The sequence below is a fragment of the Xenia sp. Carnegie-2017 genome, unplaced genomic scaffold, assembly GCF_021976095.1.
Source record: "Xenia sp. Carnegie-2017 unplaced genomic scaffold, XeniaSp_v1 HiC_scaffold_2, whole genome shotgun sequence".
NCBI lineage: Eukaryota > Metazoa > Cnidaria > Anthozoa > Malacalcyonacea > Xeniidae > Xenia > Xenia sp. Carnegie-2017.
Window position 1 is genome coordinate 4627039 of NW_025813482.1, and position 17496 is coordinate 4644534.

Here is a 17496-nt window from a genome sequence, read left to right on the forward strand (position 1 = left end):
AAATATGGGCTTTACCCATTCCTATTTACCAAAATAAAGTTTACGACCAGAAACTTGAAATCAAAACATTGAATAGTAAAAATTCATGTTTACCGGCTCAAGTTTGCTTGTTTGAAAAAGCCAGACATCTGAAAATGACGGTTTATGACAACATGTCATAATCTCTCCAATCAAAGCGCTGCTTTCTTGTCATTTCATAACGTCATTAATTGTTCGCGCTGACACCGCTGACACACGTAACAAATTAACGTAAATGTGGCAAGAAGTAAAAAACCCAGATTTTTTTATGCGAGTTTTTTATAGCCTGTGTGATTTTGAATTGCACAAGTGTAGGAAATTATTCAAATATCAATAAGCTAAATATACTATTATAAACACTACAAAATTTTTAATAAGTTTTCTCATTAAAACTGCAAAATACAGGGTTATTTCCTTGTTTTGGATAACTCAAGTCGGTGCGTGTATTTGAACGCAACAATGGGTTATTTAATTATTACGAATAATACCGTTTTCGCGGTTGTGGACGAAGCATTCTTAAACAAATAGAAAGTACAAAATATATTCTTAAACTAACCAGTGGAACTATCAGGCAAGCAATTTATCAACTATAGTTATCTATTTATAAGGAGTGTGAGAAAGGCATGGGAGGCACAGTGATACAGATATTTCTTCTTCAATACATGATCAGTCGTGTTATTCAGAAACATTAATTTCGTGTTGGTGACGAGGTTCTCGAAGACATGCGCGATGAGGATCTTGAACGTGGTGAAGTATGTTGAGAAACGTAAGTTGACGGATGATGCCGACTTAAGCTTGGTGTCTTCGGCATTCTGTAACTTGGTGTTCGAAATAACGGCCTTCCACTGGGTGAACGCGGCGAAGAGCCGTCATCACTCTCATCATTACGAGATTGATGAATTGAAGAATTTTTTGTAGAGTTTCCATTTGACAATCTTCTCGCTATTTCTTGGAATTCTTTGGGTAACTTCTGGTACGTTTGATGGATGTTTATCATTTCAGTAGGAGACTTACATTCCACGATTGTCTATTTAATGAGAAAAAATTCAGAGCTAGTTGTAGGTACTTGCAATATTTTTAACTCTCACTCTATTTTTTGGTAATTGGATCAATGTAAAATATGTAAAGACTTGACAAAAGCTACATTTAATATTAATGCATTAAAAATACAATACTAAGTAACAAATCAGTCACGCTGAAGCTGTGCAGCATATATCTATCACACGAAGTTGGGAAATTGCTATTTTCTTCTTACTCAGAGTCTAGATTACATCTACATCTAGGTAGTAATACTGCCAACTTCAACTCTTGCAGAGTCACCATGCATTCAACTCTAAGTACAAAATCTAATCTTCTTGATCTTAAATCCTTACCTCACCTTTCAATGTATTTCCTAACATTGTTATAACCATTAACTACTTTTGTTAATCACAAAATCTTATTTTCTTCATCCTGAAATCCTTAAATCCTGAAATCCTTACCTTTTTTTCCTCATTCATGCATTGTCTCTCCAACATTTCGAATATTTCAAGACTATTGTGGCGAGCTCTATGCGTCGTTTCCAGGAACGATATTTCCGATATTGGTTGCTCAGAGCTAATTCCATTTCTTTTTGAGCTCAGCGCTGCTTCCATTTCTTTTATTGGTCGCTCAGAGCAACTTCCATTTCTTTTTGAGCTCAGTTCTTCATCAAATGAAACAAAGTCGTTTAATGCTATGTTATTTTCCTCATGGATGATGCTTTCAGAAAGATCACTTATTTCCTTGATTATTTGTTCTGATAGCACCTCTGTTGACAGTTCGTCTTTTTGTTCATTATGAATTACTCCAGCTTTTGTCATTTTTTTCCTATCGGCTTCTTGCAATAAAGGACTCGTCCTATCAATTTTATTCTGTTGAAGATAATCTTCCTTATTAACATTTTGTTGTATTGTTTTGTCACAATCATCTGCTGTAGTTTCAGTTTTAAAAAGTTGATTTTTTTCATTTTGCCATCGAACGTTTGGTATTCTTAGATCTTTGACTTTGTATGGGTTCAGACATGTTTCCAAGGATGATTTTGTTTTTTGCCTTTGTCTATTTTTATCATGCAAAAATTCAACCTTTTGTCTCTTTGTATCCTCTTCCTGTTCATCAACGTTATGACACAAAGAAACTTTGTAATCGACAGGAGATGAAATATTTTGTTGTTCTGTCAATTGTGCACCCATAGGGCAAAATTCTTCAACAGTATACATGAATACACAATCTTTGTTTTCCAAAGAACTTGGTGTCTTTATATCCATGAAACATTCTTGTCTTTCTTCTTGTCTTTCATCTTTCTTTTTTATGGTGGTGTGTTCTTCTCCAGAATTGTCCGGCTCTAAAGTGAGGGGCAGATCGTCACAAAAAGAGTCTGAATTAATGTTTAACATGAACTCAGGCTGGTATATAGAGCTATAATAATCAAAAAGCAACTCGGGCTCTTCTGTTATAGCGTTCACTGCATGAGGCATATTCTCTTGTGGCTTGCGTGCATAACGCAATGACTCTGGCTCGGAGTCATAATCACTATGAGACGTTTTCCTAGATCTCTGAATCTCTGAGTCTTTTGCACAACGTGACTTATTTTCCAGTACGAAGTTCTTTTTCAGATGTTCTTTGTAGCATTGCAAATTTCCTCCCATAGAATATTCAAAGTAAATAGGATAGTTATTGCCTTTGGTATTTTCATCAGAAATAAGGTACGACTCATTTTTTTCAGTATCATCATAATTTTCTTGAATTCGAATTTCTTTAACATCTTCAAGTAATGTGCTACGAAAGATATCCGAGTCAATGTTTACAATTTGTTTTTCTTTTGATTTTCTATAAGAAGCAAAAAGTATTTAAATGTCATTTTGAATGCTGACCCCTTCCTCGAACAAGTACGAAGCTGCATAAATAAACAAGCTCAGTGTACCTCACAGTGAAAAGCCCTTCTTTTTTTCTTTTCGTCGCAAGATTACAGGAACTACATATGTAAATAAAAAGGCGAGAGAGTTCAAATTCATCAGATCATTCGAATATATCACTGAAAAAGCTTTAATTTGCAAGAGCTATCTTAATGTTAGTTTAATGTAAATATAACTTACTGTATACAAGATAGAACTGTATAAAACAAGGAAGATGAAAGGGAGAGTTAACAATAATACATAAATTGGACAAGGAAGTCATTAAGCAATTGAAAAGAACTTTAAAAAGTAAGTCGTTAATGTCATTCAATGTTTATTCCCATACAGGCTTCAAGGAAAAACTTGGATCTAAACAGTTCATGTCTTGCTAACATTTCTCTGATTTCAATGACTTCTAGTGTGGACTTTAATTAATACATATAAAATAAGGAAAAATAAGGAAGGAAATATTTCAAACGTAGTGCTAATGTTTCCTGAAACATGACATGAGAGGGTAAATTTCATACATGGCATTAAAATTTTTTACTAATTCTTGAAACGTCTAATTTTCTTAATAGCTTAAAATTCGATAACATTAATAACCAAAACTCATATGATAACACCAAATTACCTTCTCCGTTTTACTTTACCTGATATAACTCCAAATGCCCATTCCGTTAAATAAATTGCTATATTGTCAATGACAGACTGTAGTTCTCTCAAAGCTATGACTTGTTAGATGACTTATTGCACGAAGAAATGTGAAACTAGCATGTCTTTCGTTTTTTAAATTATTCCACGAGATTCATGAACAATGACACTGAATGAATGCGAAATGAGCGATGTGGACGTTTATGCAAATTTGATTTTTGCCTTTATATTTTCGTCCACCATTACCACCTGTCACAGTTTTTGACAATAATTTGACAGGTACTTCAAGATTTGACATTTACCGATCAGCAACAAAGCATTCACATTATTGTGCGTGGCAACAAAATGCGATTTATTTTTGTCATGTGGCTTTCTTCATTTCTTTAAAGATGAATGCACATTTAGTTCTCGAAGGTAGTTACTCTTTGCACGAAGAAAATGTTTCATTGATGAGATTATTCTTCCTTAGGAAAACTTAGCTTCATTATAAAGATATTGCATCAAAGACATTCATTAATCAAGGATGTGAAAACTTCGATATAAAGACGATTTTAAACTTTTTATTATATAATCTATAGATGGTATCATAAAATCAGCACTCTGAAACACCATAGGTGAAATTTTTTAACCACGTGACTAGACTTTCATACGTCCAAATATCAGGAAAAATGTTTATAGATGGCGCTTCATTGTCTTCGTTATACTCCAAAGATGTGTGGAATCCAGATTCGCTATCGTCGGAGTCAGTGGAACATGTTGTAATTGAAGTTTGATCTGAAACGGACGTATGTGAAGAGCATTCTTCTGAATCAGAAATGCTTTCTTTGGAACAAGAAAGGGTTTCCTCCTCGGATTCAGAAAGGGTTTCTTCCGAATTAGAAGCGGTTTCGTCCGAACCACAAACGGTGTCCTCTTGATCAGAAAGGCTTGCTTCGTCATCTGAAAGATCGTCCTCGGCATTAGAAATGATTATCTTGTGATCAGCAATATTTTTCTCCACATAAACTGGTGACGGTACTTCATTCACTTCTATAATGTTTTCGTGCACTGGATCCTCATAAAATGGAGTAAGTGCAAATCTTCGCAATTTGCGAGACCTTCTTTTCCTACGTGACGCTCTGAATTCTAAAAACCTAAAAGATTATATTTTGGTAAAAAAAGCTGTAAGAGTAAACCATCAAATGGTGTGTTTATCACAGAGGTAATTATTAATTATATTATCATTTACTGTGCGCAAGTATTGCAGCTGTTATCTGACACCGAAAATCACGTGGTCTGAAGGATAGGGACTGGGAAGGAGTCACACCATCACAAAATCTATTTGTTGTTATTATTCAGATTTTTAATATTATTAAGATTTTACAATTTTGAGATATAAATTCACAGTTTTGTGGAAAAACTAAATGTATACAGTGGCGAAAATTTATTTCTGAAAGTAAAAGATGAAGGGTATGAAATGTAGTCGCAAATCTCCAACAATTTTGTTTTATTGAGCCAAAACTTTTGCATTATTGCATAAGATACAATGTTTTTTAAGATTTCATGACCAACCTCCAAAATTCCTTGATGTTCAACAAAAATCGATAATTTCCTCACTATTTTATTAGTTTTTTTTTCACATAGATTAACTTAAAATTGGAGTCGATGAAGGCTGTCCTAAAGTATATCACGGCAACAACATTTATTGCCTTATTATTATTTTGCTCTGACTGTGACATCCTAGAAAAAATTTTTCCTGCAAATCGAAACTTTTCTCGTTTTTCCAGTAAACGTGTAAAATTACCCATTTTGTAATCAATGAATAACGTAAATTGATTTTCACACTTGTCAGCACCAATGACGTTACCACAGCCTTGCTGCTTTTATTACATTACACTGTGTTTCAGTAAGCTCCTGTTACAGAAGCACAGATGTTCAGTATTTTATTTTTGTGTAAAGACCCAAAAAAGTGAGGCTGATTAAAATTTTTGCATGGCAGAAGTACTTTTAATGAGACAAGTAGTGCTTTTGCTGTTTATTTGATGAATTTTTTGCGTAATGGACAGCAAAGCCAATCGAAACGCATTTTTTCACCGAAAGTGACTCTTGCCATATAATAAATACATGCGAACATGTTGACCACCATAAACAGTAGGGCCGGAAAGATTTTATTGGGGAACAACTCAAAATATCACTAACATGTATTAAACAATAATTTGACTGACATATTTAAGTAACATCTGTTAAGATATGCTCTCATATTCTTCCATAATTAGTAAATCATTAATTCAAGTGTAAGTAACTAGATGACTAATGTTAAGAGATACTTATAATGTTATCAAGACAATACTTTTTATAGTTCCTAGTAGTTTTCCGTTGACGTCAATAAACCATATTTGTTAGCAGAACCCAAAATAATCTTACGTAAATTTTGTATAAATAGAAGTAGTTAAATCATTGTAAAATAGAAGACGTTGAACATTAGATGTGATCGTATAGTTATCTGTAACATTTGTTGGTGTAAGTCAAATTATACTAAAGAAGGTACATGGCTACATCACAAAACCTAACAACATCTACAAGGTGAAAAAAAACCTGAACAGATAGGAAAACGTCGCTAAAGTTATCAGCGTGCAAGATCTGCAAAAATCTTTCATGGCATAAGTAGTTTGACCACCAATGGTTCATATGACATCAAAATTTTTGCAAGTATTAACCACTTTTAGAGTGAGAATTGTTTTACTGAGAAGTACTTTTGAAATAGCTTGCGCACAAAAATAACAAAGCTTAAAAGCAATTGGAACACATATGTTTAAAATAGGACACATATTGTTCAAGCTTACAAACTTCGATGAAATTTGGCCAAATTGTACACCAACGCTAGGTATCCCAATTGCAGATTATTTACGTATTCCCTTTTCAAACCCATTTTCTTAAAATCTTCATCAATTATTCATATTGAATTACTTTAGGCTCAAATTTACAAACAATTGATGAGGCTTATAACGAGGATTATACGCATCAGCCAAATTTTCTAAAACTTGTTTAGCGTGAATAGCATGTGCCATGTTTTAATCCTTGTGTTTCAATTGCTCTGTAGCTTATTCATTTTTGTGCGCAAGCTATTTCAAAAGTGCTATTTAGCAACAACATTCAAAATGGTTGTTACTCGCGAAACCTTTAATGTCAGATAGGTGTGGCACCAGGAATTTTCCGACAGAGAGGCTAAAACCCCCGACAGGGGGCTGAGTCTTGGTTTTTGTAACCACGTTAAAATATTGTTCTTTAATTGATTGTCAATACAAACCTTCAGTTTTAAGATCTCATTTTGAATCACTGCATTAAAACCTTAGGTAATCATATCTTGTTTTTAAGAAATTATAATACCTATACACCACAAAACAATCCGTACACGTTATAATGGACTAGTCGTGCATGCGTTGCATGAAAATATACTTTATTAACGACAATGTCAATGACAAACCAGAACCTTTAGAGACTTTTCATCTGAGAATTTTGTGAAATTTGGGGACAAAACAGCAATTTGTCTTATAATGACCATGTTCTTGTAATCAAACATCTTCCCCAACTTAGCGTTAACTTTGTTTACGATCTCATAGATGTCCCAAACTTATTTATAAAATACTGCTCTAGTAGCTTGTTCACTAATAACAGCTAACGTTGAATATTCTCGAAAACATCTTAACGAGGGTATACTGTTTCAGCCTCATCCCAAAACTCCTTGAGCTTCTTCGTTAAGTGATAACTTGAAAGTTCATTTCCGACAAAGCAATTAGGCTAATGGCTTTGATCAGGACTGCCGACAGCTACAGACAACAATCATTGAATTTGAAAACTTTTGTTTTAATTTTTTTCGTTCGCCCCCCCCGACAAATTGCCGCATTTATCCTCGATGGGGGGGGGGGGCGTTCCCCCTCTGGCGCCACCCCTAATTTTAGATGAGCCTTTGTAAGTCTAAGTGTCTAACTACCTATTTCCACCGAATGTTTTTGCAGATCTTGCACGCTAATTTAGCAGCTATTTCCTTATTGTTGTTCATTTTTTATACACCCAGTATAACTCCTTATTAATACACCAAGGGAAATATTTGGGAAGAAGTTAGGCCTCTGAGACTCTGTCCATAAACAATTAAATTTTCAATTTACTTTCTATAAATGTATATCCCAGTTGAAATTAAAATCATTGTACCAAGACACCCTGCTACGGCTCCAATAATCATACTAGTTGGATATACTTTTACATCAATGTTTGGTAAGGACATCTGTAAAAATAGAAAAAATATACAAAGTTTGGAGTACAACGCATCCATATGTGAGATAGTGCTCTACAATGCAATAGTATTTGGAAAAGTTCTTTTCCTTTTAAAAATATACATTAGGGGGTGTTTACATGAATCTGGAATGACTTTCGATCCAGAACGAACTCATTCCACTTTAAATGAAATCCTATTGCATGTTTACATTAATCCGGAATGAGTCACAACTCGATCCGGATCGAGTTCATTCCTATTTTCATTCCGGATCGAAATTTACTTTTAATCTCATGTAAACGCGAATTGAGTTTCATTCTGGAATGATATTGTGATTAATGACGAAGCACGCATGTGCCATGGGTATTGTCTTCTGGCAAGTTGAAGCTCGTAAGCAAATAAAGAGGCTAAATGGGTTAAAATGAGTGCGAAGAAAAACAACAATTAGTTTCATGCAAGTGTTAAGCTGTATTAACGCAGGAACAACAGAAAAAAAAGGTTGCTATAATGTTTATGTTCTCCATCTTCAAATTTCAAAATTCCCGCAAAATGTCAATCCTTGTGTTGATTTCCCATGTAAACACGGATTGACATCACGTTTCGATCGGGATTGAAAGTCATTCCGGATTCATGTAAACACCCCTTTAGTCATTCAATTTACTAATCATCTAATTTCATTGCTTTGGCTATAAAACTGTCATATTAAAAAATAATCGAATATTTCGAAACTGCGACTATAGTATAGTGCTTATGCTTTCAGTAACGGTTCCGTATTTACTGTGAACGACCGAGATTCTGATCGTGCCACTGAAAACAAAATGGAAAACACCTCTTATTTAACATTATACAGTTTTCTTGTTAATGTCAGTTAAGTAGGATGGACGTATAAATCACGAATCGGTTATCAAAGAAATTAGATTCAACTAAAAACTCAAATGTACAACACAAAATCAACTTACCTCAAGGACATACCACAGCCTCTCGATTTCTTCCTACTCATTTGCATACTTCCAAATTTCACAAATAATTCATTGAAATAATTCCCAAATCGTGCGAGTTTAAGCCTTATTGTTCACCTTAAAAACTTGAAGCAAATTGTTGATCTGAGGCATAGTATGATGTCATGTAATTTCTAATAATTGCGTAACGCTTTACCAAAACTTTATTGAAATTGTTAAAATAAATTTTTCCCTCGTGATTTAAGCACAATGCAACGAACAAAAAATCATGATTCAGGCCCCGTTTACACTATACCGGACTGCTATCGTAGCAGGTTGAATATTCTGTATTAAAAGGCAGTGAAATTGTTCAACGTCAGAAACACAAACAAATAGACTAAATCTATCAGCTTAATAAGGTTTTACTCCAAACAGTTAACCCTTTAAAACAAATGAAGATGTCGTGACAAGCGAATCCGGTATAGTGTAAACGCAGCTTTAGTTTTATGTTATAACGTTCTTTTTTTCAAGCGTAAAGAAAAAATCACCTTTTAACTTTCACATGAGCTTACATCAAAGACAGTTTCATTGAACCGCTGACTTTTAGGACATCGGACACAGCCACAAAAGAATTTTATTGCAAAAACCGAGCTCCGAGAGTTCCAACTTGCAATTTGTTTGGAATTTCACACCCTTCCTGTTAGTTATTCCCTGTCAACGTTTTCTTTAAATGGCTTACCCAGGTTATGGAGGTGTAAGTATAATGAAAAGAACGTGTTATAATAAAGCTAACTATGTTTAAATCCGATGTACAAATCTTCAACACGATAAATTAATTTGCTTGGTAGTGTTGCAATTTTGACAGTAGTTGACAAGTTTATAGTCATGGTGTGACAATCCATTGAGCTTTTTAAGTTGTTATACTTATCTAACATATAAAGATGCCCATGTTGAAAATACTATTGCAATGATTAACATCAAATGAGATGACTAAATCTACTTGTGTAGCTTTCGCGACTATGAATCAATTCTTTGACTGGTGATAAAAATAAGCTCCAATCTTGAGTTAAGTCCTCCAACCCCTTAAATAGAAGTCTTCAAGAAAATCAAAAGAGCAATAATAGCTTTGAAAGGCATTAAAGATACAATATGAAAATAAATATTAAAATTATAGGGTCCAGGATATCCAGTTGGCCCTGATCCATTATGGGGGTACTTTTCTGCCATTGCAGGCCAGGTCAGTAAATCTATTTTCAAGCCTAACTTTGAAATTGATGGTTCTTTCATTTAAGTTTTGTAATAACATACAGGACCAACAAATTGATGCACACGAGCTACAAAGATGTTTAACATCATCTGGAATCTCAGGAGGCTATCAACGTATGATTTATTTTTTTCAGGTTTTTTAAATTTTTCAATTGTTCTATTGCTTTGATTCTTTTGGAATTTTTTAGAATTTAGCTTGGATACTTGTAGAATCATGATTGCAATGTTAAACGTATCCTTCGTCAGTATGTTTGTAGGACTTCTTCAAAACAACAATATTGTTTTTGACATAGTTGGGTATTTGAATTGAATATTGTTTGAGTCCAAAACATGCTGAAAGAGAAAGAAAAATTATAGAAGAGAATTACTAATCACCATGTGCCAGTTTATTCTCCTCAACCCCATTGTAAGAGAGATAGAGATGCTCGAATGGGATTCAATGAATTCAAAGAATTATGGAATGTTCTTAACCATTGGAAGGTATAAAGTTAAATGTAATGGAATTTTATGTATTTTGCTAGCTGTCCACTTGAATCATCTTTAAAAGTTTTTATAATCACAGACAACATTCATGCAATATGATAGAGACCGATCAGGAACTGTGGAACCACATGAACTACAAGCTGCATTGACTAGCTGGGGTACTATATTTGTGCTTGTACTTGTTATCCATTTATTGTTTCTTTCATTTTTTTTTATTTTGTTGAGATCTGTTGTTTGGCAAGGTTACTTGTTTTTATTTTGCTGTTTTAGGTTACAATCTTTCCCCAACTGCAATTCAAATCATTGTCAATCGATATTCTACAAATCATCGTATAAGTTTTGATGATTTTGTTGCATGTGCTGTGCGACTTCGAAGTCTGACTGGTGAGTTCTATGCATATGTTGAACGATTATAATTTTGTATGACCAAATAATTAAGGTTAGATTGATTTATTTTTCAATCATTTTATCATTATTACTGGGCTTCAAATTAATCTTTCTTCAAATGTTCAAAAATTCACTCAAAACTTGTAAAATTCCAATTTTCATCTTTAAACATCTCTCAAACTAAATGTTTAACACTAATTATCTCTAGATCACTTTCGTCGACGTGATACAACGCAAACTGGTGTGGCCACATTTCAGTATGATGATGTAAGTAAAGTTGAAATCTTTACATCAATTAAAACTTTATGAACAATTTAGGTACAGTATTAATAAGCTTTTAGATATTGTGTTGGCAGGTATGGAAGTTGCACCTACATAAGCATTGTTCTTTGCTAAATAAGAGAAACAAGAGAAAAAGTCCTTTTCTCTTATTGCTTCTTGTTCAAGCAACAAGCCTGCCAGTTTAACAGCTGTAAATTAATTCAATTCCACTTTCAACCATTGCGATAGGTTAATTTTTGCATAAACATAAGTCAGCTTAGCTAATTATGAATGTTTTAGACAAACATCACAAATGTTAACATATAACAATGTATGTAGTTCTTCTTTAGTGCTAAAAGCTAATGTTGATTTTTCTTTTCAGTTCATTCAAGTTTCTATGTTCACATAAAATCAATGTGTTTGGAAGTATGCAGCAGCATCTTAACCAAAGAATAATTATTAATAATGTTAATAATGTTTTATGTTATTGTTAGAACTAGTTAAACAATAGTGAATTTGTCCTTCGTGTGCTTTCAAATGAAATGATTAAAATTATTGTGATGAAGTACTGATTATGTGGTTTTTGTTTTTGCCTTTGAGCCTTGTTTATTTTCATATTATGACTACAGCAAGGGTATGTCATCAGTTTAACTGCCATATAAAAATCAATAAGTACTACAGCAAACCTAAAGCAAGGAGAGACTCCACCATTCCAGTAAATTTGAGTGCGTGTAATGGTGGAGAAATGATTTCTCAGAAATCTAATCGTTGAGAAATCTGAAGCTGTCTTCAACCTTTAATTCAACCTTCAACCTTTAATAGACTTTACCCGACAAAACGGTAATTCCTTTTTTTTTCTCTAAGTGCTTATGAACGTGGAAGTAGGAGTTTCTTGTTCATTGGAAATGATATCAAACTTAAGATCAATGGGTCCGGTCTAAAAAAGTTTCATAAGTCACTTTCAACAACTTTATTACTTCTTCAATGTTGGTCGAATGCAGCCATCAGCATTGTTATGGCCTCAATTGTACGCGCCTGCACATTGATACGTTGAAGCACTTTATTTAATGAGTGTTGAGCGTAAATGAAAAACAGTTCATAAGTTTTTAACACCAGGTTAGGGTAGACAAAAACAATTTTCATGCGAAAAATATGTTTTTAAATTTATCCAGTAAAATTTGGACGTCATGGGGCTTGATATGAATTAACACCTGTTTTCTAAATGCTGATTCCATCAACTCAGTGGGGCTTCATAATCACTTTATAAACCTAATAAACTATTCGCTTCGCATATTGCTTAATTTGAAACATTTTAATACAAGCAATGCCATCAGTGGAGTTTGGCGTTGAGCTGTCGTGAGCATGTAAAGCACATAAAGGCGTAACAAGATTAGCCAATATGAATATCCTTTCAAAAATGAATATTTTCTAATTTTTCGATTCATAAGGACCATTGTAGTCGCTGCAAATTTGTAGACTTACCAATAGTGTTCCTGTTTTAAACTGCCTTTATCACCCTTACGGAAATTATCTATTTAGATAGAGTTGACTATTTTAAAAACATTTGCAATATATTTTATAAGACGAAAATTTGATCCTCCTTTACTTTTTGGGAGTCAACGCTGCTTTTTAACGTTATAGAAATAGAGTGTGGTTCAATAACAAAGTGCACAATATAAACAAGTTTAATGAAAAATACATTTCTTGACTTTACTACAATTTGTACGATAAACTACAGCGTTAAAAAGCAGCGTGTTCTCCAATTACGTCACTTCCGGTGAACTTGACGTCAGTCACAGCTCCTCGCAGTCAAACACGAAAAAAGCGAACTTTGACTCCCAAAAAGTAAAGGAAGATCAAATTCTCGTCTTATAAAATATATTGCAAACGTTATCAACATGGTCAAATATATCTAAATAGATTATTTCCCTGGGGATATAAGCACTTTAAATGAAATATTTGCAATGGATCAAATAGTCAAAAATTTAAAGTGTCTCACAAAAAAACCGATTAATAATTCGGTACAAATATCTGACGAAAAAAGCTAAATTTCATACCTTTTCATGCAGTCCATAAATGCGAGAAATCTCTTTGAGACTTAAATTTTCGCTTAGAATTTCATCACAACGCGTTATTTCAACCTACATAGAGAGACAATGAAAAATTTATAAATACATTTCGTTCGAAAAATGAAAATAAACATGAAATGACCATGCAAACAAAACCTGGTTATTGATATTTAAAACGAATGTGATTTTATCCGTTGTAACTAGCTGAACTGATCTTTTTCAAACGTTTCTTTACGTAAAATTATGCAAAACTAATTTCCACAGTTCCTTGACCTTTTTACGTAACCGTCTCGTGCAAGAACAACTAATAGCGAATTTTAAAAAAGGTACACAGAAATCAGACATTTAACGTAGACGACAACTTTTTTAATGCGAAATTATGGAAGTACACGAAAATATGATAAAAATTAAAAAACTACGACAGCAGATTTCAGTGATAATCTTTCATTTCATGCAGTCGCCAAGAGCTAAAGAGTTTTGATTAGCAACACCTGGAACAGACTTTTAGAAAAATTGCAATGTTAAAAGCACTTAATAATGTATCAGGGATGTTTATATCCCTTATTCCTTTAAAATATCACAAAACTATTATTTAATGTTCAATTCCATTCATTAGCCTTCAAACAAAAAGGAATGATTTTCATCTTTTTTAACAGCGATAGATGATTGTTCTATATAATAATTACATGTCTATTTAAGATTTGAATTAAACTATTAAAGGGCTTGACTCGGTAAACAGACATGACACGATTGAAAAATAATTCCCGGAAATAAACCAGCCTCAACGGAATGTCATTCGAATTCTAAACTAGTTAAATACTTTAACTCTTACCTCCCATTTTCTCTTAACATCAAATTTCATTTCAATAAGCTTCTTTAGTACTCGAACAGGAACATGCTTTGAGCACCGCAAGTACCGCGTTGGAAAGATCTTTAAAATCAAACATATCAGTATATCAAGACTGACAAGCTGACTAAATTTCATAATGACCAAACCTTTCGCTGTTTATTCTTCAAAACATTTCGTCTAAAAAACATCGTTGCAGTTGAAAAGAAGAACAACAAAAAGAAAACTAGGAAAATTGTCAACACTGAAAATGACAACGTTTTGAGAGAAGATAAGACGAGGAGAAAAAAGGGGTCTGTTTGGCAATAATATTTTTCTTATACAGTTAACCACTTGCTTTATCAAATAGTTATTGATTCTTTCATTGCTGTAACTTGCTCATTGACTTACTGGTGATGATGGAGTGTGACATATACAGCGTCAGAATTTTGTGTAGTTTTCTTTTTTGAAAGAGCATCAATGTTATAGTTTTTATCCCCTATAAAAAAGTTACGAGAAGTGTTTAAAGAATAGGCTATGCGCAGTAATCAGGCACTTTCAAACAAAATATTATGTTCAACAAATTTATCATTGTTTATGTCGTGTACCATGATTTTCTTTGCACTTCTCGTTTGTTTGAAACGTATTTCGACTCAAACATTCCTCTAAATTGTTAATAAGACGTATTTCAACACAACAGTTAAAGCATATAGGAATATTGAGCGCTCTAGCTCATACAAGTGCTAAGAGTGACAGGAGCGAAATATGAGTAATTATTCATGAGGTTGGACATAGTTTTAATCTCTATATTTTTATGAGTTTCCGTGTTTTTTGATGAAAGAATATATTTCACTACATGGTAAGCACTTGCTAAGTCGACTGGTAAAAATTTAATTAGAATTAAAAGCTTGCACGCATAAATTTTAATCATAAAAACACATCATTATTGGCATTAAATTCACTTTTCCATTAGGTTCACTGTACGTGGCCTTGCCATCATTTGTCACAAAAAAAACTATGTAAAATGCCGTAATGTCATTTACGTCGGCTTCGTCTAAATCACAACAATCACCAAGAAGAACAATCATTTTTCGAAATAGGTAGAGTTACTGGTATCGTTGCAAAAACGCGCAAAAACTTACTTTCATATAAATCAGGAACCATTTTGTAAACGATATCCTGTAAAGTTGGATCTGGTCTATAAGTTAATCAGAATCAAGCGTAGACTTTTAAATCCACTCTCTTTGATGCGAAACTTTAACGCATGTGGCTTGCTCTAACGTACAAACACACCTTACATTGACCAAAGGTTTAGTTTTGTGCACTTCAGTATTGCAAACTGGACAGTCATATGAGCTTTCCAAATATCGTACAATACAACTTTTACAAACTGGAAAAGATCACAAAGAAAATGTCTTTATACTACATTGCCTGCCTACATTACCAAAAAAACTTCGACAGATATAGAGACACAAGAATACTGCTGTTCCATATAACAATTTAGTATCATATGTGCAATGTCAATGTAGTAGATTTTGTTTAATAAATACTCCGTCGAGTATCTATACAATAAAAGATAACGCGTGTTTGATTGCCCAGTTTTGATAGAAAGAATTGGCTTCAATAGCCTTAAAACTCACATGAATGAAGACATTCTACAATCGTACAAGCATCAATAAGATATCCTTTGCATAATGGACAAGTTATGTTCTTGTTTATGTCCGCAATCTTTAGTGTTGGCAACATGTTTTCCAATGTTCTAGCCCACCGTCTGTGATTATTATTCTACAAAGAAATTCTAACGTTAATTTTAACCTATGTCAAAATAAGCAAGGTCAAATTGTGTAGTGATGGAACGGAGACTGAGTATTTCACATTGGCAAACGCATCTTTTTCGTGTTTCTTTCCACGTAATTACAACTTGATGTAAATGTTAAATATTTTTTGTAACATCCTCTGCGTTTGCTAAAGGTTGCAGGGATTGTGCATCAGGCATAAGGAAGCGAATTCGTACTTTTAAAAGTCACATCCGTTCAAAACCACCACTTTCTAATCATGTAAATATCGATTTTATTTGCATAAAGGAAAGAATGCCATAAACTATTTTGCAGTGCAAGTGACCGGACTTCAAACAAACACTCAAACGTGAAATAGTATTGATTTAAATGGACTGATTAATTCAGATCTTTGCATACGTAAATGGTGGTTAAAAAGACCCGATCGCTAGTACTATTAACGTCCTTTTAAATTAGATCATTGCAGCATCACGAGTACTTGCCAATGTTGCAGCAACTCAAGTACAGCCATGACATGTATTCACATTATGTCGATGACCAATGATAACAAGATACTATAGTCATTGATTATTTTGCGTGGATACAAAAAATCTAAAACAATATTGATCAAATCTTTGTTCTTTTCTTCAGTCGAAGGACTCGTGCATCTGAGTGCTCTCGCATTTTCTTTGTTTTCGATTGCCGTATCCAATTTCGCTAAATTTGCTCATATTTTTAATTCCAGTTTTGTCATAGAAAGAGTAGTATAATAGCAATATTGAAGACAATGAACAAACACTTCTAACTTGCACAAACAAAGTTGCCCTGCTTGATTTATAACAACAGCGTTAGAGGTGGTCAACAAACCACAAACTCGTCGCATTGGGAAATAAAAAATGAACACTTGGTCAATCAATAAAATGAAATTTGTATATTTGTATTCATTTTTATATTTCTATTCACTTGATCTAGCCAGTAATGTACAGCTTGTTCTTTAACGAAGAAAGGTAAATAGTGTGATAAATTGCCTTCGAAAGGTCTTATTTAGTTTTTGGAAATAAAAACACAGAGAAAAACTTTTCCGCCCTAAGGATGTAATAGTTTAAATATGCGAGTAGAGCAAAAAGTGAAATGTCGTAAGCAAATTCATCAAAATTCACGCTGTATTGGGGTTTAAATTGTATGATAATAAGTCTAAAAGCAAAAGATTGCACCAAAATAACTCTTCCATAAAATTTCAAAATATTTCATATCATAGTGTCAGACCCTGTTCTTATTCACGAATTCATGAATACATCTAAAAAGATATGTCATATAGTTTACGTCCCGTTTGACATAACTGACTTGCTTGTTGGGAGGCAGAAAACCCTATAGCCGACATAATTTGGCAGATCTAAAATGGCTACAGATTTATGTGAAAGTCATCAATTAAAACCTCAAATTTCTGGGACATAGTATCGATAAACTTGAAGTGTGATGAATAAATAAGATACTTAAACCATCCATATACGAAATATTCCTATCAGACTCTAGACTGAATCAAATAATTACCTTCGATTGGACAATATTCAACAAAAATATCGTACTTCCTTTTGGTGTACTTTGTCCCTGACGGCATACAGTCTCAAAGTCACAAACAGCTGAACAAAATGCTGACTGTT

At 33.4% G+C, this 17496-nt stretch overlaps 4 protein-coding genes across 6 annotated transcripts; 1 reads left to right on the forward strand and 3 right to left on the reverse strand.

The window, feature by feature from the left end:
* Window positions 1-371: 371 nt before the first annotated feature.
* LOC124440708 lies at window positions 372-3826 on the reverse strand. Its single transcript, XM_046991139.1, has 4 exons — window positions 3581-3826; window positions 2960-3010; window positions 1500-2865; window positions 372-1045 (listed from the first exon to the last, which is right to left on the reverse strand). Exons 1-4 carry the CDS (start codon window positions 3601-3603, stop codon window positions 707-709), a joined length of 1779 nt encoding a protein of 592 aa, XP_046847095.1. The 5' UTR covers window positions 3604-3826; the 3' UTR covers window positions 372-706.
* Window positions 3827-4121: 295 nt separating this feature from the next.
* On the reverse strand, window positions 4122-9109 carry LOC124439917. Its single transcript, XM_046990212.1, has 3 exons — window positions 8790-9109; window positions 7727-7842; window positions 4122-4714 (listed from the first exon to the last, which is right to left on the reverse strand). The coding sequence occupies exons 2-3, from the start codon at window positions 7840-7842 to the stop codon at window positions 4174-4176; spliced, it is 657 nt and encodes a 218-aa protein (XP_046846168.1). The 5' UTR covers window positions 8790-9109; the 3' UTR covers window positions 4122-4173.
* Window positions 9110-9369: 260 nt separating this feature from the next.
* On the forward strand, window positions 9370-11733 carry LOC124439919 (sorcin-like). The gene is made up of 9 exons (XM_046990214.1): window positions 9370-9522; window positions 9943-10005; window positions 10079-10148; window positions 10223-10266; window positions 10446-10514; window positions 10597-10675; window positions 10788-10901; window positions 11113-11171; window positions 11548-11733. The coding sequence occupies exons 1-9, from the start codon at window positions 9499-9501 to the stop codon at window positions 11572-11574; spliced, it is 549 nt and encodes a 182-aa protein (XP_046846170.1). The 5' UTR covers window positions 9370-9498; the 3' UTR covers window positions 11575-11733.
* Window positions 10179-17474, reverse strand: LOC124439916 (polycomb complex protein BMI-1-like). 3 transcript variants are annotated; one of them, XM_046990210.1, is made up of 10 exons: window positions 17387-17473; window positions 15701-15845; window positions 15354-15450; window positions 15203-15258; window positions 14669-14725; window positions 14472-14559; window positions 14231-14261; window positions 14067-14165; window positions 13223-13306; window positions 10179-10367 (listed from the first exon to the last, which is right to left on the reverse strand). In XM_046990210.1, the coding sequence occupies exons 2-10, from the start codon at window positions 15804-15806 to the stop codon at window positions 10299-10301; spliced, it is 687 nt and encodes a 228-aa protein (XP_046846166.1). In that variant the 5' UTR covers window positions 15807-15845; window positions 17387-17473; the 3' UTR covers window positions 10179-10298. The 3 variants fall into 3 exon arrangements, with proteins under 3 accessions (XP_046846166.1, XP_046846165.1, XP_046846167.1); XM_046990209.1 differs by lacking the exon at window positions 10179-10367 and adding an exon at window positions 11746-12102; XM_046990211.1 differs by lacking the exon at window positions 10179-10367 and adding an exon at window positions 12024-12223 and having other exon boundaries at window positions 17387-17474.
* Window positions 17475-17496: the final 22 nt, after the last annotated feature.